This window comes from Salarias fasciatus, chromosome 16, assembly GCF_902148845.1.
Source record: "Salarias fasciatus chromosome 16, fSalaFa1.1, whole genome shotgun sequence".
NCBI classification, from domain to species: domain Eukaryota; kingdom Metazoa; phylum Chordata; class Actinopteri; order Blenniiformes; family Blenniidae; genus Salarias; species Salarias fasciatus.
The window spans coordinates 12,258,371-12,280,483 of record NC_043760.1 but is presented as its reverse complement, the minus strand read 5'-3'; the positions used below and the strand labels follow the sequence as shown (position 1 = coordinate 12,280,483).

Below are 22,113 nucleotides of genomic sequence, written 5' to 3'. Positions count from 1 at the left end.
TTGGATGTTTCCATGTTTGCCAAAAGTTGCAATCTTCAACTTTAATAGTGTAAAAAAAACAAAAACACAACTGGTTCTAGTGCATTAATTCCAATATAATCAACATTAAAGCACCACCACATTTTAAACATGATATTCTGGATGCTGGAACCAACAGCCCAGAAAGCATCACCACTGGATCTTTGCTTAAAGGCTTGTTTTTTGTTTTTGTTTTTTTAATCTCATTTCCCTTCACTAAACTCACAGAGTGAAGCCTGGACAGATGGTGCACTGCTGGACATGAGAAAACAAAAGCACTCAGGCTCAAAGATTTAAAGAAGTAGAACACGTCACATTTAGCAGCTTCACTTGGATAAACTTTTAAAACCTAACTGATGAAGACAGATGCTCCGGCCACAGCTGAGCAACTGGATGCAGAGTAACGTTTCTTAGCGTCTCACAAGTTTAACCCACAACGTGTTTTGGTACAAAAAAACCCTGCAAAGATCAGACATTGTTTTCTTCCCATCACACTGGAGCCACTCCAAGCTGTTAGTCTGCCAACAGAGTGGTACAAACACCAGCAATCCTTACTAGATAGCTGAGCGTTGCCACTAAATGCAGAATACCACTTCCTCTTTTTTATTTTGAGTTCCTGAATCTTTCACCCCATCTGCTACCCTGTCCAGCGGACTCATTACCACCACCCGTATCAGTGATCTCACTCTTCAGGTCATGACCTGCAGCTCGAGGCGTCGGGTGAAGGCAGCAGTGTTTCACCTTCCTGCTCAGCTCCTTCATCACTGCACCAGTCCTGAAAACCCACTGACTCACTGCTACGTCCACCAGAAAGAAAGATATTTGAACTGCTTTGCCCTGGAAAGGTTTTCATTAACGAAATTAAGACTAATCCTGCACAAGTCGCGCAAATTTGTAGAAACACTCTTTTGATCATTTACCAAGTTTCCAGGCTTACTCACAGCACTGTGAATAATCTGTCTCTGCAGAGCAGGTATATTCAACTATTTATACATTTTTATTTACTTCCCGGCACCAAGATATCCAGTGTCCTCATTATTTTGCGATTAGTTGATCCCTCTGTGGTTCAGTCCCTGAAGTGGCGGAAGGAGCAATAAAGGCAGCTGAAACACTCAGAAATGTAATTAAGTCAATTATTAATGAGCTGGTTGATATTAGTTTCCATAAGTGGATCCAGGAGACTTATTATTTACTCTTGTGTGTCGCCGGGGGGGGGGTCTCCCCCTCCCTGTGCACCAAACATCAGTCTGAAGCCTGTTTTTCAGGCTACATTGACAGTGAAAAGTCTTTCAAATTTAATATTTGTTACAGTCCCATCTTTGTTATAAACTTGCACGGTGACTGTGGGAACCCGAGACAGAAAAGGGAAAAGTTAAAAATTGAAGTTGTGCGGCTAACTCTCAAACACGATTCGAATATGAACAAATTCTTATGTTGTTCAATAAACATGTCAATTTTGATATTACCACATTTTACACATAGAAAATATTTGTTCACAAGTGCAATAGCGGCTCTCAGTGTTGCTCATTTTATTACTTTTCTATTTGATATACGTCTTTTCATACTTGTTGGGATTTTATGCGATTTCTCACGAGAGCTGCTGGACAACTTGATCTTCCCACACAGACATCGATGAATTATTTTCCACTCTCGCTCGCAGAGGTTTAATGCTTTCGAATACACACACAGTGAGAGTTTTAATAAATACAAATGGATGCTGTAGATGTAACGATTTCATGTAGAAAAAAAAGTCATTGGTAAACTTCAACAACTTGCCAAAGAAGAAAAATGTTATTTTGTTGCACAAATTATGCGAATCATCAATTAGAATCGATCTTTAAAGCTGAACGATCTCCAGTGAACAAATTATCAGAGTGGTGAATGGCTTTGTTTTGTTTTGTTTTTTCATTCATTTTTCTGAATTAACAACAAAAAGCTGCATTGTTAGTGTTTCAGTTAATCAGCAAGGTGACTTCCAGCATTTCCAGTCAGCAAGTCTTGCTGGTGCCTGGTGTGCTTTAGTTGACGTCTGTTCAAACGGATTCATTCCCATGTGTTCACAGGTTATTTTATGCTCTGATCCGAGTGTGTGTCATTATAAACGCACCACATGGCTCGGACTGGATGTGTCGCAGCGACAGAAGTCATCACGGTACCAAATCTGGGAAGTGTCACTTCTGGAGCAAACAAAATGACAAATGCTGCTTCTCTTGACAGTCGATGCGCTTCAAGACCCTGCCACTGAGCGCTCCCACAGAAAACAATGGCTGGGAATGTTGTGGACGGACAACCTATGGCATCGCTCCATGTTGTCCGCGTTGTTCCGTCGAGGTCCTGCAGAACTGTTTTTATCAGCGCTGTAACTGAACAGAACCACTCGAGGCCGTGGAGCCAGTAACTTCTAAATTGGACTTGAGATCACATAATGCAGCTGCGGACTCGCCGCCGTGGCCGGTTTTAATTAAGCAAAAAGCCACAGTGCAGCTGGTTCCTCTTCACTCCCTCCCAACTCGCAGCTGCACGAAACGGCCACGTCTGATTGTTCCACGCTCACTGTGCGCTAATGAAAAAACGCCGTCCCCAACACAGCGGCGACTGAGATCGCTCATAATAACACAATTACAAAAAAAAAAAAAAAAAAAAAAAAAAAAATCAGAATCTGGGGCCAGAATATGTTTTCCAGCCCGGCGCGATGAAGTGAAATGAATACTTAACAGTCAGCAGATAAGGCCGCATCCAGTTTGGCGCTTCCTCCTTGTTAGCCGTCCGCTTTGATACGGAGCATCAGAGGCCGGTCAGACTGGCACACCTAATGTGACACCGTTCTCAAAGTTGAATATTCTCAAACATTTACCTACGGCATGGAGCTGCCAGATAACTTTAGAATGGATACAGAGAGTGGCGTGGGCTGTCATTTACTTATTTGCTTGTTTGGCTTTGCACCAAAGGAAGCAGTTTGTTTGTGATCAGCTCATCTGACGGGACAGCTAGAAGGTGCACCTTCACTCTGATGTTCACAAAAAGCTGCAATCCTTTGCAAAATGACAGAAAAAAAGACAGCAGTGGCGGCGCATAAATTATTTATTCATAGCATTCCAAAAATTGCTTTTGGGTCTTCAACTCATATATTCTAATTGAATAATCAGTGGATTATTTTCTCCATTACACGATTAGTTGTCTGGTCTTAAAATTATCCCAAAATTGAGGAAAATGTTGAGAAGAGCTTCCTGCTGAGGCTGACGTGCCGCTACAACCAAAACATATTTAGTTTATCATCACAGGGGACTAAACGACCCAGAAAATGAGCTGGAATGAGACATTTTTTAGCATAACAAGGGAAAACAACATGCAGAGGCATGCAGTTTTTTTTTTAGGTTAATCATAATGCATCATAGACTGTCCACCTGTCATCCAGAATTTTCCCTTGGAAAAGTCTTTATACATGTGGGATATTCAACTCCAAAGTTTTCCAATGTTTCTAAGTGTAAAACATCTTGGAAATATTCCTATTAAATCAACTTTTGCATGCAGGTTTTCAAGAACTCATGGCTTTGATGCTATTTCACTTGTAATGAGGTAGAAAGAATCGGCCAGGATATGAGTCCTTGCAGGGTGGAGAGGGATGATGACCATATCTGATAGCTGAGAACGTACAGTGACAACTTTGTCGAACTGTTGAGGATTATTGATTTAAGCTTAAGTGATGCCAAATGAAGACAATAAAGAGGCTAATCCAAACGCCACAATATCAAAAACCTCACTTCAGCTATGCTTAATTATCGAATGAAAAACGCTGGCGGAGAATCGAAAAGGACTGACAGAGAGATTTGCATTTCAGTAAAAGAGGTCCAGTTATAGAACTATGTAAAAATAAGAAATTCAAAGAATCAATTGTATCTACACAGATCTGAGGTGTTTTATCAAGGTTTTCTTTGAAAAATGCAATTTGGAGACCCTCAGAATAAAAGAAAACTCAGCTCAAACTTTTGTTCTCTGGCACTTTGCCAATAAGAGATGAACTGTCCTCGTAAACACGACTCGCGCTAAATCACACACAGTCACGATGTGGATCTGGAAGATGAAGCGGCCGTTAGTCATCTGCTAATGCAGAACTTTTGAGAAGTTGCTGCCTCAGAACAAGAGTCGCTCTCTGTTTTTTTGTGATGTTAAGATGAACAGAACGTGTTTGCTGATTTGCTAACATGCTACAAAAGGACACCAAGACAAGGCTAAATGATTTCACTGAAAGGCAAACAAGTGTTGTAGTTGTTTTGAAGGAAGGCGTTTCAGATGCTGAATCAACAACACTGAAAGCAGTAGCACCTTTATTTTCCAGCAGTGTTGAAAGTTTGGAAAAGACGGTTCTAAGGTGAAAGCAATTAACATCACCAGAGTCGACAAAGGCTTCATCTGGACTGGATCTTCTTTGCACTCGCTTCAGCTGAACTGATGTGTGATCGCACAGAGAACAATATGATATAGATAACAGGCACATTTACATGTGCCCCGTATAATGTGCTTGTAGGCGGAGCGGATTGTAAATGTGTAACGTAAAAGCCCGAGTGGATCCGCCTCACTCGGAGCGGATTGTATTTCGGAGCCGATTGTGCGAGGTGGTGTAGACCGATCGATAATCCGCTCCGTGTCTCATATAAACGCTGCCTGACAGCAGAGCGGATTAAACGGGAGAATATTTGTTCCCCGCATGCGCGCCCCGGTACGTAGTGACGTGATGACGTGCGCAGTCAACGGGAAGCAGGACAGTCAAAAACAAGCAGAAGAACAAGACGGTGGTTGAAAAACAATTTTTTAATAAAAACCCAGAGAGAACAAACACAGCGAGTTGTATAAAGAGCTCCGTGGCAGAATACGAGCGATCACCGGGCTGGTCTTATGGACTAACTGGATCCTGTGTTAACGAATGACGGCGGAGGTCTGTGTAAAGACATGCTGATAACAGCAGTTGTTAAAGTAAGACTCACAAAAGAATTTAAACTTATACATTTACTGTGACTGTCAATAACTACAGGTTTCGGTCATGTATTGGTCACAAGTAAACATGGGCACCAGTTAATTCGAAACATCGTCATATGGAGCACACCCCCGGTGGAAACACTGAGACGTGCCACTCGGCCCGGGGGTGCTCCGGCCAGGGGAGCAGCCGCTCCTTGAGCAGCCTCTCATGGAGATGTTGGGACATTATTTGAGCAGATATCAGCAGATAAAAACACTCTGCTCGGCGCTGAGGACTGCTGCTGCAGAGCTAAAGACCTGAAAGTTCCTCGAGAGACTTTGTGCGCATGTCACAGGACGCTGTATAATCCACTTCACCCAGGTACCTCGTAAACCAGGATTCGTCGTGAATTGCTTTGTACACCGTTCATGTATACACACGCGTTAAATACGATTGTTTACAGTCGGATTGAAAAAACACCCATGTAAACTGGGCCAATGAAGTTGGATTATCATTACAGTGACTCTCAACAGTAAAACTACCATGTAACAGAAGAAAATGGCCATGGTTGCTACTGTCCATCTACTTACATATGAGCAGCATTTCAGAAAAGTAGCGTTTTCATCCATCTACACAAAGTTGGAGCATTCTCAAAAAGTTGCCGCAGTTTTTTAAGTTTTCAAAAAGTTCCGCCTTGGGAGCCATTTTCAAAAATTTGCTTTTTCATTGACTCTTTGCAGAGTTGTTGTGTGAACGGACACCGAAAACACAAAAACTGTTTTTTCATTATAACTTCAAAACATTATACAAAGCTTTACTAAGTGGCGGCCGAAAGAAAATTGGTCTACAACTCACTTTACTTCTGACTCGCCGCTCGGGAAGCACCCGAAGTTAAGAGACATTTGCAATGTTCAAATCTTTTTTTTTTTTCAGTTTAACATCAAAGAGGGTCAAAGCGCCTAAGTAGTTCAAATAAACTATTTCCTTTCTATATAATAATAGAAATCATAAAGAAAATGATTGTTCATGAGGATTAGAAGTTGGATCGGTTGGAAAAACTTATCTCCAAGCATGAATAATATCTATATTTTAGTACACTTCTTGAAAGGTGAAATTGAGGTAGTCTGTCAGTGTTTCACCATTTCGAGTACGGTTTATGAACAATCAAACTCCCGGAGGACAACTCACCATTAAGTCCTCAGCTCCTTTTTTCAAATAGCTTGTTAATACAAACCTCAAAGGTTGAAGACGTTTGGGCATATTGCTCATCTATCTTTGTGATTTTGATCAAGATCAGGTCTTGTAATCAACAAATGCAGGAAACAAAGCAATTCCAAAGAGTCTGTTTTATTGTCGATGTATCATCCTGACTATAAAGTGAGAATACTGCGATACGTGGAATACATTTTGATGCAACATTTAATAGGTGTCGGGTTTGTGGAAGCCGGGAGAGTTGAGACAATGCAGCGAGCATTCAGGCTGAAGAAGAAATAGAAACATAGTGAGGCATTTCGGGAGGTTATTTAGTTTTAGGCTCAAAATCTGTTCTTCCCACTTGTATTATTTTTCATTTCGTAAGCACCACCACTTGATTTGTGTGGTTCATCTTGGAAATGCAGTCATGAAGAAAAATATATCACGAGGATTGAAATTACATTTGGAGCCGAGTCATTTGTTATCAGCCCAACAGCACGAACAACACGAGGTCTGATGAGTGAACTACTAAATCTGAGGCTTTTCCAATAACTCGACTCGTTGGAACTCCTCAGCTCCCTCTCTCTGGATACTAACTCCTCTGCTGATCCACTGTCGGACGTTTTTTTCCCCACTTACTTGTCAAACCTTTAAGTTATGTAACAATGAGAGAATGTTCTGCAGGAAATGATGTATTTTCGAAGAGGACGACCTCCGTCTGCCCTCTCTTCTGATAATGCCGCCTTTCTTAGGAATGACTAGTTAAGACTTTTTTTTTTTTGTATGACAGAACATCCTGCGGTTTATCTTGCTGTGGTTATTATCTCACTTGAGCCTTTGATCCCTTCAGAAGAGGTGAAGGTGTCGCCTGACGCTGAATTCACCCCACCATGGAAGATAATAGCTTGAACTGAAGAGGTCTTCGGGAACGGGACCGTACGGCTTGAAAACAATCTTCAAACATGAAGTGGAAACACTGGAAACAAATTGTTTCCAGGCACACAATAATGAAACAGTAAATGTTGAAGCATTTTCCCCCTCTGGAACTTCAGAAAAAAAAAGAGAGAAGGGGCAGCAGAACGACTGCACAGAATGATCTCATGATGGCCAAAAGTCAAAAGTTACACCAGAGTGGACGAGTTTCTCACCCCTGACAGGTGTCAGAACAATAGATCCACATATGAAAAGCCGTTAACCCTATAACCCTATAGGCTTTAGGTGTTCTCTTAACAAACAATACATTTGCACTAAAAGTATGTAGCTAAGAAATCCATTTCCAAATATAGCAGATCTGGACGCATTTCAATTGAGAACAAGCAACGAGTAACGAGTTAAGTAAGGGATTATAACTGTATAATTGATTATTTAAATTACTGTTACTTTCCTGAAAGCAGGCTGCGTTACTGAACCGTGACTTTGTTTCGTGAGACTCTCATGTGACAATGCACTAAAAGCGGCACACATCAGTAGTGCACAAGCATAGACATATAAGATATAGACATACAGACATATGGATGAAGACATACGGTACAAGCCACATTTCCACTGAGCAGCTGGAGCCAGAGTAAAAAACAGACACGGTGGAGCGGGAGAGAGCAGGGCCATTCAGATGTTTGGAAGTACTGACATTAATACCACCACAGTAAAAGTTGGGGGAAAAAATTTGCGTCAGCTGTACAGAGCGTGTAGCATGTAAAGTAAGCTTTAATAATAATCAGCGAAAAATTCCACCTCGAACATGAGCAAGAGAAACTCAGTGAGGAACCCATGTATGAAACCACGGACATGCACAGAGTTAAAAGATTGAAACTAATGAAAATTTTAATAAGTACACTTTTATTTGAATCAGTTTTAGATTTCACGTGATGGATTACGCAGAAAGAATAGAATCAGGCTGAAAGCTCTTTTGCTTTAAAATGGATTCAGGTTGTGCATCATGTTTCTGAAAAGAAAAGTAACAAAGTAACTCATTACTTTTGAAAACAAGTAATCAGCAAAGTAATTGGATTGCTTTCTCAGACAAGTCATCAGTAACTAAGTACTATTTCCAAGTAACTTGACCATCTCTGGTAATGCTGACCAATTTACAAGAAAACAAACCACAGAAAATATCTGAAAAGTGCAAATATTGAATTATTCTCATGTGCTGGACTTCCTAAATACATATGTAGTGATCAACCTGTGGTTTTAGTCTTACCTGAAACTTAAAAAACATTTATACGGTAGTCATGGATTAGCTTTCAGTTAAACTCTCATTTCATGGTGTGAGCATGGAAATACTCCACTCCGCACAAGCGTATGTGTGTATATATACACACACACACACACATAATTTTTCATGCAGGGTTTCCATCAGCACAAGACTTATCTATAATTTACAGACACTGACAAGAGCGAGGCCTATCACAATATAGAAAAATTAATAAAAACAAACAAAAGCAGCACAATGAAGATAAGAACCGTGTTTGCAAGTGTCACTACTGACCTGGATTGTAATTGCAAATGTGCAATCTGATCAGTAAATCAGGTTGGGGGAAGGAGAAGACAAAAAAAAGAAACAAACCCTGCACTTATCCTGAGGCACAGAATAATTATGATGCATTTTATTCCTTATTCTGCCACATTGCCACATACAAAATCTTAATTTAATTTCATTTATGCCACTGAGTCAAGTTAAATTAACCAGATCTAAGCGGATTTAAGATTGTGATCCTTCAGGTTGGATTTAAGAGAGAACACGTCTTCGAACCAAAGCTCCAAGCTGAGCCTTGTGGGAAATCCAAACACACGGATAATTCAGTTAAAAAGCAAATTCAGGCTCAGTTATAACAATATTTTAGGAACCGAACCGAACACGCTGCCTCGGAGTTAATCGCAGCAATGACCCGACAGTCGCGTTCAGCACGCTCGCCTCATAGCTTGGCTGACGTGTCACTCCAGATACCCGAGCACCCATGTGAGCCGGTCCGCCACCTCCAGCCCCCCTCGCACCCTGAGGCGGCACCCTGATCTGGGGCACTTGTCATGTTTACTGCCCATGTGGAGGAAAACAATCACCAGTGAAACGGTCGAACCGACGCTCAGCCCTAAAGATCGGCGAGTATTTTCGGATCCCTCGCCCAAACGTGACGTCGCCGGCTGCGATTCACCGATCACGTGACGCCACCAGTCGGCCAATGGCTCGCCGGCTTCGGGTGTTGCGTCGGAGGAAGGGAGGATGTGGTATTTCTTTTCCATTTTGCTAATCTTTGGTTAGCAGCTGAGGTGGCGGCCGTCTGTAAGGAGCTGCATTCAGGTAAATGAAATGGAAATGATCAGAGATGACACCATCACTGGGCTAGAACATATATTTTTTAAATTTGTTTTTCTTTTTTTTTTCTTTTTTTTTTTTTGGGGGGGGGGGTGTCTTGCTAGCATATATTCCGAGTTGCCCCACCCCAGGCTCCCCATTTATTTTTGGGCAGATGACAATGATTATTAGGTCGTACATTAATTTGAAGTTTGCCAGTGAATTGACCATAAATGACGATTTTTAATCCGATGTGGTTATTACAGCTACAGGGTCACCACCTGCCTTCCCGAATACAATCTTTTTGAATATTTTGCATTTTCTCAAATATTTTGGTTTGACAATAATTAATGTTCATGGCTATGTGTGCTCAGTTCTTGCATTTGAGTCTGCGGTGAAGCATGAGAAACTGACCGTCTTCCATGTTGCAGGTATGAATTTCAGATCGCGACGCTCAGAACAAAAGCAGTATTGCTATTGACACTGAAGCAGGAGGGGTTTCTACTGTTAGCACTGCTAAACCTGGTAGCATCGTGAATACCCAGTCATTTTGCCGGAGGAATGCACGCTCTGGAATGGAGCAGTGAGCATCTTGCCTGTATTGTCTAGCCCGCCGCTTGTTAACTTACAGCCTATTATTACATGCACTGCTAAGCAGTTAGCGCTTCAAGCTAATCTTAGGTGGCAGAGGAACAATGCAGCTCGTGACCGCAATCTAGGTTCCGATCTTAACCAGACTGCTTGATCGGAGATGACAGGTCACAGCCTGGTTTTTCCGGGCGGGGGTTTGGGTGGGGGTTAATAGCCAGCTTGATGGCTGCTTCCAAACCGGGGTGCTGGGGCACAAAGACTTCATCCTTTCTCTGTCCTTCTTTGACTCATTCAGTCGAAATGAACCGTCTGATTGGAAACCATTTTGAAATCTAAGAAAAAGCTATTTTCTTTGGAGAGTCTGCTCACAAATGAAAGCTGCCAGCTTGTGATACTACACAATAATGAGGGGGATTCCTTGCACTAGGTGTAAAAAATATAGTATGGTGGTAAGCTTTATTTTTCAACTTGTTTCTCTACATTAACATCCTATTGAGAACAGCTATAAAATAAAAAAGATTTCTTAAACAAAAGCAAAAGTCTTTAAAACAGATCCACACTCTCTAAACTGAACCCAGACTTCTCAAAGACCATTAAACAAGACTTGGACTTTGCAAACCATGGTTGTCTTTAAGACCAGACTCAGAGGCCACTGACGATGACTATTTACATGGAAAAAGATTCGCCGAAAGCGTAGTTCATATTAAGAGTCAGTAGTAGGTGCTGTTTGTTTTTGTAATGAGACTATACACAGACATACTTCCAGAATCCAGAATATGAAAATGCCCCTGAAATGGACTCTTCCCTTCTCTTTAAAGAAGCAGCTATGAGTGCAGTTAAATCACCAAATTCACAAGCATCCTCAAAAGTTGTGTTTACACAGTGGCTTACATAGCGGCTGAACTTACGTCGGCCTTATCACCGCTAAGTTCTGCCAGCTGTTAGCGTTTCCATGTCATTTCTTTGCATTAGCTTTCAGAGTCTCGCTGCAGACTAGAAAGTCTGTTTTCCATGCTGTACCTTTGGTCTCGTGGTCATGGGAGTCCTTCGGGATTGCCGTACTTGTGTAAGCACTGTGATGTGTGCATATTGTTGCAGAGGACAGGATATGGAGTGTAAATTGTGGCGAGGAGCAGTTGGAAACATGCTTGCCATAACTGGAAGTCTAAAACTTTCTTTTGAATAATTTCAAATTGTTTATACCAGAATTTGTTAAAAAAAAAAAAAAAAAAAAAAAAATCTTAGCTTGATGTCTTTGAGAAGTTAAAGAGTAAATCTGACAGTTAGCGTTGCTTCAGAATGTATGCAGATTATTTATTTGAGTAGCATTGGGTTTTAATTGTGATTCTTTTGTCTTTCTGGTTTATCGTCGGTTTTATTGCTGCCTGACGTCGACAGTCAAGCTTCATGCTGCCTCTGCTGTGTCTTCACAAAGGACAACGCCATGTCTAGAGTACCGCTTGTCCTTGGGAGCACAATAAATGGACATCAGGAATGATAAGCTGCACATCTAATTCACGATGTCAATGGTCGGCAATAGAACACAATCAGTTATTTCTTCTTGTTTTCTTTAAGTGGCTTTTCGAATCTAATCACATGAACTTGTCAGAGATGATCTGTGATGGCTGAAGAGGTTCAAGGATTCAATATGACATGATGGGAAAAAGGGAAGTGTAATGGACAGCAAACGGGATTCAGCGATGATTTCCAGGACTTAATGTTCCAACCTTAAACCAAAAAGTCAACGTTAGTCCTGAAGATGATTTTTTTTTTTTTTTTTGAAGAATGTCAAACTGTCACATCCTCACGAGCCAAAATGGATTTTGCCTTCCTTCCACCTCAGCTATATTCTTTAAATCTTTTTTTTTTTTTTGTTCTTTGTCAATTTTTCAGTCTCCCCTGCTGCAACCTGAGCGTCTCTCCCCGTTCCTGCTCTCAGTCTGAAAAGCCTGTTTTAAACACCCGACAGTTCATCAACCGCTGCTGGCGTTAATTACAATAATTATGGGTTAACAGCTTAATGTTGAAGGGATGTTGTGGAGTGATTTCAAACTTAAACAATGAAGTAGCAAAAAATGTGAAGGCAAAGGTTTGAAGACCATTTAGTGTAATTAGTTGACAAGTTATCCTTTCCAATTAGAATTTTTTTGCAGTTGATAAAGAATCTCTGAGAGCTCCTGCTACAGTTGATGCACAAGCGAACACAAGTGAGCGTTCACTTCGATATCAATCAGTCAGCTTTTACATTAGCGTTTATAACACATCAGAAATATTTTGTTGCATGTAACTACTGCATTCGGCTTCTCCGAATGTGCTCAGAGCTGTGCTGTTTTTAAATTGCCGAGTGTCAGAACAGTATCAGTCAGTTTAGGCTCTACTGACACAACTTCATCAAATTGCAGCTTCATACAAATACTGCACTTGAGCATTGACTTAGATCAGGTAATGAGAGAAAGATTCTCTATAATTTAGATGTTGGTGCTTCTTGAAAGAAAAAGATTGATGAACTCATGACAAGAAAAGCAGCAACAAAAGTGCTGAGATGAGCAGCAGAAAAGCATTATAAGCCAATGTGTTTATACTCTTAATGCTGATGCTTCTCAGAATTGGAAGGACGGGGAGTATCAGCGCTCCTGTTTCAGATGACGCTAACGCTGAAGCTAACGGACCGCAGACTCACGGCACATAGCTGAACATATATTTTAATAGGAGAAGACTTGAAACAAAAAGATACTTGTTTTCTGTGCTGTTGCTTGATCGTATGTGCTGTCAGCAGGTCCTCTTCAATGAATTTCTGCACTTTGAAAAGCCCGAGGCATTCATAGAAGAGACGCAGAGTGACTGAGCAGAACGGCAGCGGTGAGAACTGAGAGCATGTTGTTCGTGTTCGGTGGAGTCGCATCATTAGGAGCTTTATAGACCGAGAGGGGAATCTTGGATTGCACTCTGAAAGAAACAACTCAAAATAGGTTATGGGGAACTGGAAAGACACTGATCTTATTTCTTTTGTCCTACTTTTAACTTGTGTTGCCGAGTTTTAAGGGGCCAGGCCAGTTTTATCCAGGAGAAGTTTAGTAGTCCAGAGAGGATTCAGGCCAGGCGGACACAGGTTTCTCTGAGTTTAACAGGGAAAAAAAAGCTTTAAATCTTGAAAATATAAGGACAAAAAAACATTGACATCGTGCATCAGCTTTTTAGCCAAACAGGTTTACATTTCACTGCATTGTCTTTAGAGGTTGTATTTTGCAGTAGCTGTGCTGTTCAGTTTGTCTGCTCGGTGTTACTGTATGTTTCTAAAAGCAGTCTATACCATGAACACACTTGAGAGGAGCTCAGACCCAATCCAGTATCTCAATACTATATTTATTTTCATAATAAGTCACATGATCAGACAAATGGGCAGTATATATGTCTACACAGGAAACTGTGGGAATGACCTTTCTAGCCATCTCTACAGCTTTAATTTAGAGTTGAACATAAAAGGCTGAAGTCCTGCTGGTCCTTCCAATTAAAAAGAAGCAATGAGGGCTTCCAATAAACCTGTTGTGTTGTTTAAGACATCGCCCGAGGGAGCAGCAGTACACAGCACAAATTAAATAAGAGAAACAATTAATAAAGCAGACAGATTTATGACACAATAATCGACGCTCGGGGCATAATACCAGCCTGAATGCAATATTCACAAAGCGTCCAGGCCCAGAGCCCTTCGCTGACTCCGGGCTCCAGATGTTGGAGCTTGTTAGCACCTATGGTGGTGACATAAACCCTTTTCACTGCAAACACTGTGCAAACATCAGACCCGGAGCAAATTGGACGCATCATAAGAACAGATGTGTTTTGTTGTTTTTTTTTTTCCTTTTGCAGGCATTAGCTTTCCTCACTCCTGTTGAGGTGTTGCTCACTCTCTTTCATTAAAAGAAAGCATCACCGAGAGGTGCAAAAAAAAAAAAAAAAAAAAAAAGCAAATGTGCTTGAAGTTTTGCTGATGAGTTATTTGTTTTGACAGCACATCTATCACTTTGTAATAACCAGATTAATTTAATTATTAAGCTAATATTAAGGAAGCCCCCCCTTCCCCCCCTACCCTCCTCCTTCTATCAATTATGTAACTTTGAACAAACATTACGATCATTTGATGTCCCCGTCCGTGAGCCGGTGACGTTCATTTCCTCAGCCTCATGAGAGTGTCTAACCAAGAGCCTGCTGCGCCTGACACAAGTTTTTAAAGAATTCCTAATGAAGCAGAGAAGGACACCCGCCACGCTGAGAGAATCATAAAGAGCAGACATCAAGGCGCTGCTGAAGATCACAAGGCACTATTTTGGTACAGAGCAGCTACATATCAGCCGTGTAAGTGGCCTGTATTCTCTGAACGGATAAAAGTGAGAAAAATGTAACACACAAGAAAAAAAAAAAAAAACCTGCAACAAAATTCAAATCTTACCTTCACATCAGATCGGTCGTCTCAGTGAAAGTCTGGAGACGCCGACTTCCACGCCTCAGAGATGGGCCCGTCGCGCAGAAACCTGCAAATGTCATTTATTTTCAGATTATACCTAAAATCCACCAGCAAATGGAAGCAGAAGTCAAAACCACAGCAGAACCGCACTGAAAATGATCGTATTGATTCATGGATGATGCACTTGAAGTGCCCCAAATCCAGCATCAGTCTTTATTTGAGCCTCAGATGATTGCAATGTCAGATAGTGTAATACGTTTTTTCTTTCTTTTTTTTTTTTTTTACATTTTTCTGAAAAATTACCAATTTTATCAAAGAAAGCTGCACAAGTGTCTCCTGAGATAGACAGACACTGCCTCTGACCCAGTCTGCTATAGATATGATCTTGTAAAGCTTGCTAAACTGTAATGTTGCATCGATTCTTGGATTCATTTGAGGATTTTTTTTACTTTGCCTCTGTTTGAAAACAGGTCTTCTGTTGCATCTTCCAACGGTTAAGAAATGTACAATATAACCACAGACAAGAGGACACCTGAAGACAATGTTTTCAAATGAAACACAAATCGTTCTTTGTGTTTTCAGTGTCGTTTTATAAGGCAGTGGTGCTCCGAGTCACTGAGGGTGCAACTTTTTGAAATTGGCTCAGCATGTGGAATTTTAAAAAGTCTCCAACTCTATCTTTGTGGAAACGGGGTAAAACACAACTTTTCTGAAATGCTACTTTTTTTTTTCCGTTCTACACAAGTAAAGATATACTATATATCCAGCTAGCTTGATAGATAAAGAGCAAACACATCAAATAGCTAGCCGGAAAAATAGATGACCAACTTGCCAGATGGATAGCGAGACAGCATGTCAGCTAACCAGACAGATACAGTGAATAGTTAGCAAGCTATATACCGTAGATAAACAACAGTGAGAAACAGCCAGATCGAGGCGGGTTTGGTATCGATCAAATGTGATACTCGGCAACATCTAAATGTTTCAAGTTCTCCGGTCCATCTGTGTTTTGTTTCCTTCTTGTCAAGCAAGTAGATTTTTACAACATACCTGGAATAGTTGTCACCAATCCGTTAGAGAGCCTCTTTAAAAAAAAACTAACAAAAAAAAAAAAAGACCATCTGGCTGAGGAGACCTGTCACCCTATACAATTGTCATTGTTTTTTTGATTATTCATTCCTTTTTTAATTCTACATTTATCAGTCAGTCACACACAGGCAGACTGTTTGCCCGCCTAAAAAAAATCAGACTGATGTGATTAAAAGCTGGAAAAAATGCAATTTGACAGGAAAACAATGCAGGTTATTTTAATGTGGCAGAAAAAAGGAAATAAAAGTGCATGTGTCAAAGAAGGCAAATTAAAATGACCTCAAATGTCTCTGACTGCAAAAGCTTTAAAACCTTGACACGTATACCTTTGTTAACTAGTTTATTTGTTTAATCAAATAATTTGTTTTCTCTGTGACCTGATAATTTATCACGATTGTTAGTTTTCATGAATCATCTCTGAACCCTACCCCGCAATCTTCGCAGCCACAGTCGACTCAATGTCAGAGGTCAAAATTAGGCCGTCGTGATGTGGCGATGGAGCCTCGGCGGCTTCCATACAGATTGTCCTTTATGACTCGAGCGAATTTCTGCAAGGTTGTCATGCTGCAGAATGAATTTAGAACCAATCTTATGCCTCCTTCATGGTGTCCTGCGATGGATGAAAATCTCCATCTAAAGTGCCCAAAACTTCTCCGCAGCTCATCAGTAAGTGGAGCAAAAGTTGAGTTTCGGAGGTCACTCGTTCGACCCTGTTTTACCGCCTAAACTATCGGCAGGATGGGGGCGGTTACACCAATTTATGCATCTCCTCTTCATCTTTGTTTTTTTTTTCCTGGATTAATATTGTTCTGTCTGTGGTGTGAGCACAACAGCAGCAGTGGCCTCAGGTTGTGTCTGGCTGGAAATTAGAACCTGTAGTAAAACAAGCCTCTGGAAAAAAAGGAAAAAAAAAAAGCTGAAAAACTGAGATTGGGAAGGAAACTCTCCAGGGGTTGTTCGATGAAAAAAGTAAAACACAGAGCAGGTAAGGATAGGATGGGCAATTATAAGAGGTGGTCTGCTGAGGAGTTATTAACAGTTGGACAAAGTGACACTGGGTGAGAAGTTAGAAAGCAGTAGTGTCTGATCACATCCAGGGACCGATACAGTTTGTGTATTTTCATAATCTGAGTTAGATTTAACAGAGCTTGAGACAAAATTGGGGCTGAAGGCAGGGCGCAGGTTGAAAAGACAAAAACACTTTACTCTTAAGTTGATTTTAAGTCACCATTCTAACATGCCCTCAAACGATGGGGTAAAGCCAGAGCACCCGGGGCAGAGGTGTCTGTCCTTGTGGACACATTTTGTTTGGACCGCTCCAAAAATTAAATTGTAAAAATAAATTTGGAAGATAACAATTTGACAATTAAGAAAATGAATACAATCTCAAATTAAGCAATTAATAACAATGCTCTTTGGTGAAATATTTTGTAGAATATCCAAAAACAACCTGCTCTTTAACATTTTGCAGCTTTGAACATTAATGTGTTTAATTATTCACCCTCATGGTCGATCTTTGAGGCTTGGACCACTTTGTTAGCCAGACAGTAGCTCTCTTTTACTGCTGTCTCACTGGTCTTTCAGCTCAGGTTTTGCTTTTGTTGTTTTGACCATTACTCTGACTAAAACTGTGTGTGAAGCTCTAGTCATTGAAAAATGTGTGTACATGGCTTTGGCAGCCCTCACCTACAGGGAAAACACCGGCAGACACATTACAGGCTTATTTATGTTTGATAGTAGATATGCATAAAGATTTCCATCCATCTGTATTTGTGTATTTATTTGGAAAGATCTCAGGAAGAAAATAATGGTTTTTGTACCAATTGTAGCCATTGGGATTTTTCTCACTTTCAGCATCAGAGCCTCCTGCCACTAATGGCCATAGCAGGAGGCAGCACTGAGAGCAAGCGGTATTTATTGTTCCTTCTTCTCTCAAAAAAAGAACTCTATTCTTCTGCATGTGTTTGAACACTTCTTTGACTTTAGCCTGATTTATACTCCTTATGCAAATGATACACAAAGGCTGTGCATTGCAGTGAACCACCTCCATACTGTCCCTGTGTAGTGGGCCGCCTACTCCCAATAACCTCTATATTTTACATTCAATGTGCCTCACAATTCAAGAGGAAGTACACCAAGTCTGGAATGTATGGAGTATATAAGTAAAAAAATACGCCATGAAGAGAAAAAATCATTAGACGCACTGGACTACAAGCCGCATTTATTTACAAATTTAGTACACAATAATACACAAAGCAACAGGCTGTATAGATTATTGGTATGTTAACATTACACATTAGCTGTGCAATAAGTAATAAACGTACTGTAAAATAACTAAAAACATTCCCATTTGTAGCCTGTCATAGAAGAAACATTCCCTTTAAACCCTCCGTCTTCCCCATCAACAATGTCTTGGTCGAATTTTTTCTTACAAACTGAGAGTTATTGGCTGGAACAGCTTCAGTGAGTGGGCTTATCCCATCACCACCTCCAGCTTCCTGGATATTGTGTTGTTGATGTAAAAACCCTCCTACTGAAGATGAACAACACATTTGTGGACTTCATACAACACTGAGCCAAAGGATGGCTACTTGCTTCCCGTACGTTGTGGAGTCTTTCCGGTCTGTACTGGACCTTAGATTTGAAGCCACTGCAGGACACCATCGAGCAGGGCCTACAGAGGGACCTAAACATAAGCCAAAGCCAACTTCAAAGTTATGCAGAAACTCTTGCCTTATTCCGTCTTCAAGGATTCTTCCGATAAGTTTTGCATAGCGTGAACATAGCGAGAGCGAGCGCATTGTAATGAGAACATCGGGTCATTTCTTGAAACTTGCTCTACACAGAAAGTACTTTTGACTTTTTCGCACAGTCGCCCATGAAGAGAGAAAAGTCTGTCTGCCTTTGCCTTAGTAGCAAAGGCAGAGGAGAGCAAAGTAATTTGACTAACTGTAATGAGGGCACAAGAGGAAGACTTTAATGTCTGCGTCTGTGAAAGAAGCCTTTTACCAGTGCGGGCATTACCACCGAAGATTCTGCAAGTCATCGCGCCGCACCTTCAAGCCAACGTTATTACAGAGAGGTATTCATGTACGGGAGCCGAGCTCATGCATTCATAATTGCGTGTCTGTGGAGTGCGGCCTTCTGTGATAAATGGCGGGAATGGTTCGGCTCCTGTTGTGGTCAGTGTCGTGATTTGCAGAGCTCTCCAAGCAAGTCTCCCGTGTGTTCATCTAGCCTGTAGTGCAGGAGGGCAGGAGGACGGCTCTCTGCACTCGTGTGGCGTCCAATTAAAAATAACACACACAAATAAATGAGGACTTGGTTTTACACATCACTTTTTTTTTTTTTTTCTTGGTTTCTTTTTGCAGGATGCCTGCAGATTACAGAGCTAAAGGGGGCCTGAGCAAGAAGTAGGAGACAGAGTGTGATTACGCTCAATTCACTTGGGGATCGCAGCACAATTATGTATCATTCATGGAGCAAATATTGTGTTTCGGGACCTCATGAAAGTGATGTCGGATTTGCAGACACTCCAGTGTTTTCTTTCAGCCTGGAGAAATCACAGTCTCTGTCTTTATATAGTAAGGCATTTCGAAGATAATAACTTTCTTGAAATGCGTCACACACGATCAGAAATGGCAATCACGGACAAATGCATGTGGTTGTGAACTGATGAGGTCCTTCTTGGTGGGACACTGAGGTTTTGCACCAGTGCTTTAATACGTTGGGTCACATTAACAAGGTTTCAGGTGAAGACGCATTGCTTTTGCATTTTCATTTAAGAAAAGTTTTGCACTTTACGAAAGCCAGATAAATGTGACACCACACAGACGTTAACCTGTGTTTTTTTTTTTTTTTTGTCTTATGTTTGCAGGTGACTGGCTGGCTGGAATACCACCAAACTCCTTCTCCTTCTGAGGACATCCTATCACAGGGTTGCTCGTACCTCCCCCCGCAGCATGGAGCCGACCAAAGTCCAGTCAGAAGGTGGCCTCAATGTCACCCTCACTATCCGCCTCCTCATGCATGGAAAAGTAAGCAGGCACAGATCATTTTAGTGGCAGTAAGAGGTGGGGGGAGGAGGGGAGGGTATTTATATTTTATGACCTTTCCAGCAACCTGTTAGAGGATACATCAACACTGATTTAATATAGCTCATACTGGAACAGTCTATATGCACAGAAACATTTCCACAGCATCAAGCTCCACCCAATCACGTGCTGTGCTCACTAATACCACTTTCACACTGATGAACTCGCTCCATCGAGGTCTTTCGGACACTGGTGATGCCTCAGAATAAGCCTTACAAAGAGCGACAACAGTCCCCATAAAGATATCAAGACCCACCTTAACAAAACCAGAGCTTCCGCCAATCAATCCCATAACACTCAAACATTCACAGCTTCAATACTAACATCAGGCTTTACAACAGCAACATTAAGGGTGTTCTTTCGTATGGCCCTGAGTGCTGGAGAGTAATGAAACGAGATGTGAGGAAGGCTGATGTCTTTCATAATAGCTCCCTCTGTAGGATCTGCAATATCTACTGGTCCAACAATATTGCAAACAAGGAGTATAGGAGGACGGACTCTATGAATATGCCTCTTGAAATTAAGGTAATCTCCAAAACATAACTAATGAGAGGGTACCCAAAGTTGCCATGAGATGGACTCCCACTGGAAGGAGAAAAAGAGGCCAAAATCCACCTGATGACGCCAAAAATCCATTGTTTTTTAAACTAATTGGTTTTGAAAAGTGGCATACAGAGATGATTCGGAATTAGACCACACTCTTCCACGACTGTGAGACTGATTCATTGCAGGTGAAGAATATCAGATCAGATTAGATCAACCTTCAGATAAACCCTCACAAGTGAGAAATCGATGCGTCGCAGCAGCATAGTGGACAGTCACACAGAGATAGTCACTCGGAGACACTTATAAACTAAGCAAATGGATTGGGCACAAAAGATGAGCAGAAAAAAAGGGGAATTAAAACAACAAATAACACATATTAACAGTTTATACAGACAAAAGAAAGAAACAAGATAGTTAAAAACTAAAAAGACGTATGAACAGTATATCCAAGAGAGAACACCCAGATATTTAAAGGGAGTTACATGTTGTGAATGTATAATTCATTAGTGGGGCCTTCCTTGTGGCTTGGAGGTTGATGTAGTCATGAAAGAAAAAAAAAAAAAAACCAGAAAAAAGAAATCACTCCAGATGGGGATCCTTGTTGCATGTAATTCCCAATCTCTGTCCTTCCTCAAATCATCCAATCCACTCTGTAAGTGCCTGAAAGGCAAGTTGTGAGCAGAGAGTGTGAACGACTTTCACATTTCATCCTGAAGTGACTACAGAAATAAGCACTTAGCTGTATTATGTGAAATGTGAAAATGTTCCACATTCATGATGTGGTTTATGCTTCAAAATTAAGGCCATCACACAACCCATCTGTACCAGAACACTTTTCAACTGGTGGTACTGCATGTAAGAGCCCAAAAATTGCTCATATTGGCTTGAAGACCATGGAGTAGAAAACTCTATAAAGTAGAACAGCCTAAACTCAAACACTGTCACTTATTTTCACTATAAAGGAAACATTTCTAACCACTGCCCCACTGTGCAGCTCAGGAAATGCGGCCATCCAATGTATTTCCAAAGCATGAAGAATGGTAGAGCGTGACCATGGATCCTCCTCCTCCTGAACAGTCTCGCCCCTGGAACACCGTGCGCACAATTCCTGTTATCCATCTGAGGCTAAAGCAGAACAAACATCCTGTTCACTTCCTGCAGCATCAGTCAGGGTCTGTACGGTTGTAAGCCTTTATGTAATGTAAAGGTGAAGATCTATGTGCCCTGCAGGTGGCAGGATATGCATTTAGCTTCCTGCGCCCCAGGTGTACTTACTGTACCGCCGTACAGGCATACATCTGGAACCACTGAAACTGACAGGGCTGCATTAAGAATGACTCCAAGTCCTGCCTTTAAAAGGTGAACTGCTTATTTGTCTTTCTCCAGTCAGTGAGGTCTAAACATGCAGTACATAGAGTCTGGACTATAAATGGGCTGTAAAATCTTCCCTATCATATCTTTTCTTCTTTGCTTGTAAATCCTCAAATGTTGGTCAAAATCAGAAATGTGTTGATCGTGTTCAGTCACCGTGGTTTTTTCCCCTCCCTGCCACAACTGCATGCACTCTATCATTTTGGGATACCCGACAGCTTTGCCTCACATTTCTTTTTTTCTTTTTTTTTTTTTTTTTTTGTTTTCGTGAGGTCTGCGTGTGGAGTTCTTAAAGGGCAGCGTACGTGTTGAATTGAGTGAAGGTTATTTAACAGCAGCTCAGGTTTGATGCTTTGAGTCTGTCGGGAGCTTCACTGGCAGGGAGACAGCTGGAGGGCTCACACAGTCTCCGCTCAGCTGGATCATGCAAAGACCGGAGCCAATATTTTCCCCTTGCCTTGCGAGGTGATTCGAAGCCCAATGACCCAGTGATTGTTTTAATAACCCT

General features: G+C 41.2%; 1 protein-coding gene across 2 annotated transcripts in view; it reads left to right on the top strand.

The window, feature by feature from the left end:
• Window positions 1-22,113, top strand: part of pcbp3 (poly(rC) binding protein 3) — a 54,691-nt gene that overhangs the window by 9,198 nt on the left and 23,380 nt on the right. For both annotated transcript variants that reach the window (XM_030111463.1, XM_030111462.1), the window contains exon 4: window positions 19,472-19,631. In XM_030111463.1, the coding sequence (XP_029967323.1) occupies window positions 19,557-19,631 (75 nt within the window). In that variant the 5' untranslated portion in view covers window positions 19,472-19,556. The remainder of the gene's footprint in view (window positions 1-19,471; window positions 19,632-22,113) is intronic.